This window comes from Perkinsus marinus, assembly GCF_000006405.1.
Source record: "Perkinsus marinus ATCC 50983 genomic scaffold scf_1104296928672, whole genome shotgun sequence".
In the NCBI taxonomy this organism is placed as follows: domain Eukaryota; phylum Perkinsozoa; order Perkinsida; family Perkinsidae; genus Perkinsus; species Perkinsus marinus.
This window is the reverse complement of record NW_003216721.1, coordinates 1-1,606: the sequence shown is the minus strand read 5'-3', so window position 1 is coordinate 1,606 and position 1,606 is coordinate 1. Positions and strand designations below refer to the sequence as shown.

The following is a 1,606-nucleotide window of genomic DNA, read 5'->3' as shown; positions in this document are numbered from 1 at the left end:
CTGGGTGCATCGGTTGACGGCATAGTCACATTACCTGTTGAGCTATACGATATAAGATGTTGCTGTCGAGCATCACACGTGGATACTACAGTGCAGCTACTGTTGGTCATGATAGAACCTGATACTACTGTTGTTGAGTGCCAGGGTCATGGCCCCAGGGCCATGGGCCTGGCCCTGGGCCGGGGCCATGGGCCTGGCCATACTGGAGCCATGGGCCTGGCCCCATGAGAGTTTAAAAAAGTTAAATTAATCTAGGGTAGATTCGAACCGAGAACCGCACGGATGAAAATCTTATTCACCAACTAACCTAACTGACAGTCTCACTGGAGAGTAAAAGTATGCGCTTTCTCATCAACGACGTGCATGAGGTGATTGGTGACCTGGTTACGCTAGATTTATTGAATTTGATAATGATTGGTAATGTCATTCTTTACGGAGCGCGTCACCCCCAAATTTCGTTGAACTTCGCACACGCGCTCACAGGCAGATTCATTGGTAAATTATAAGCAAGTCCCTTAAGTGGCTTAGTGCGATTGCGATGACGAGATCATCCGAGCCGAGTGACGGCCCTCAAGAAGGGACGTATTTTTTCTCTGTTCTATGGGGTTACCCTCTAAGACAAACAACAAAGCCTTGAGGCAGTCCGATAAGGACTATAGATTAACTAACAAAGGTAGAAGCAGTGCTTCCATACCAGGTCTTCCAGGCCTCCCATCTGGGCGCTCTGGCAAGAGTTCGGCGAAGTGTGGTATTAATTCGCTAGCTCAGCCGGCGCAGTCACCAGGTTCGTCAACGAACCGTCACGAGAAGAGTTTAGAGAAATCAGGTAGAAACTCTTCGCCTAAGCGCTTTGCTCTAGTTAGGGACCCGTGTTTCTCCGATATGAATTCACGTTGTGATCTATATCCGGATGTCTGCGAACGTCATTGGGACAAGATGCAGTCGGACATGCTGGCCAATGAAGGCGCGGACGGCAATAGCTGGGCAGACGAGTGCCCTATAGAAGCGGATGTCTCGATGGATCAGCTGGAGGCAGACGTGCTGGACTTTCAATATGGCGGCGCACCTTCCTCCCCCGCGTCCTCCACCCCTGCGCCCCTCTTTCCCCCTTCCCCTGCGCGCGAGCCTTCACCTCCTCGTCCCTACCCTTCGCGAGACGGAAGCGGTGACTCTAAGCTATGCTCTGGTGTCTCGGACGGCCAACAGGTTGCGTCAGGCGCGGCTAATGCCAATCCTGCACCAGCGTTGTGCCAGATCATTGCGCTCTTGCGTACCCTGATCAGTACTCTCCCTTTGGGTCCTCAAGCCCCGGTTATATCGGCTCTTTTGGACTCCATTGTGGAGCTCGTACAGGCCAGCCTGGGCAGTGGTTCGGCTGATGCCAAACCTGCGGGTTCCACCCCAACCTTGCCCATCCAAAGACGGTCGGTTAACCCTGGAGTGGTTACGGCTCGTCAGGCCAAAACGCAACGTGCGAAGGCCGGTCCTGCCACTGGGCAGCCGCGCCAGACCACTGCCGCACCTCCGAGACGCCAGGCCCCAGCTCCTGTCGACAAAGACGGGTTTACAGTGGTCACTGCACGTCGTGCGCCTAAGTCCTATGCGA

The 1,606-nt window shown here is 54.0% G+C and overlaps 1 protein-coding gene across 1 annotated transcript; it reads left to right on the top strand.

Annotated features, from left to right (window-relative positions):
• Nucleotides 1–600: 600 nt before the first annotated feature.
• Nucleotides 601–1,424, top strand: Pmar_PMAR001627 (hypothetical protein; the record flags this gene model as incomplete). Its single annotated transcript, XM_002788163.1, has 1 exon — nucleotides 601–1,424. A coding segment is annotated over one exon (824 nt), but the record flags the coding sequence as incomplete, so codon positions are not given.
• Between the last annotated feature and the right edge of the window lie 182 nt (nucleotides 1,425–1,606).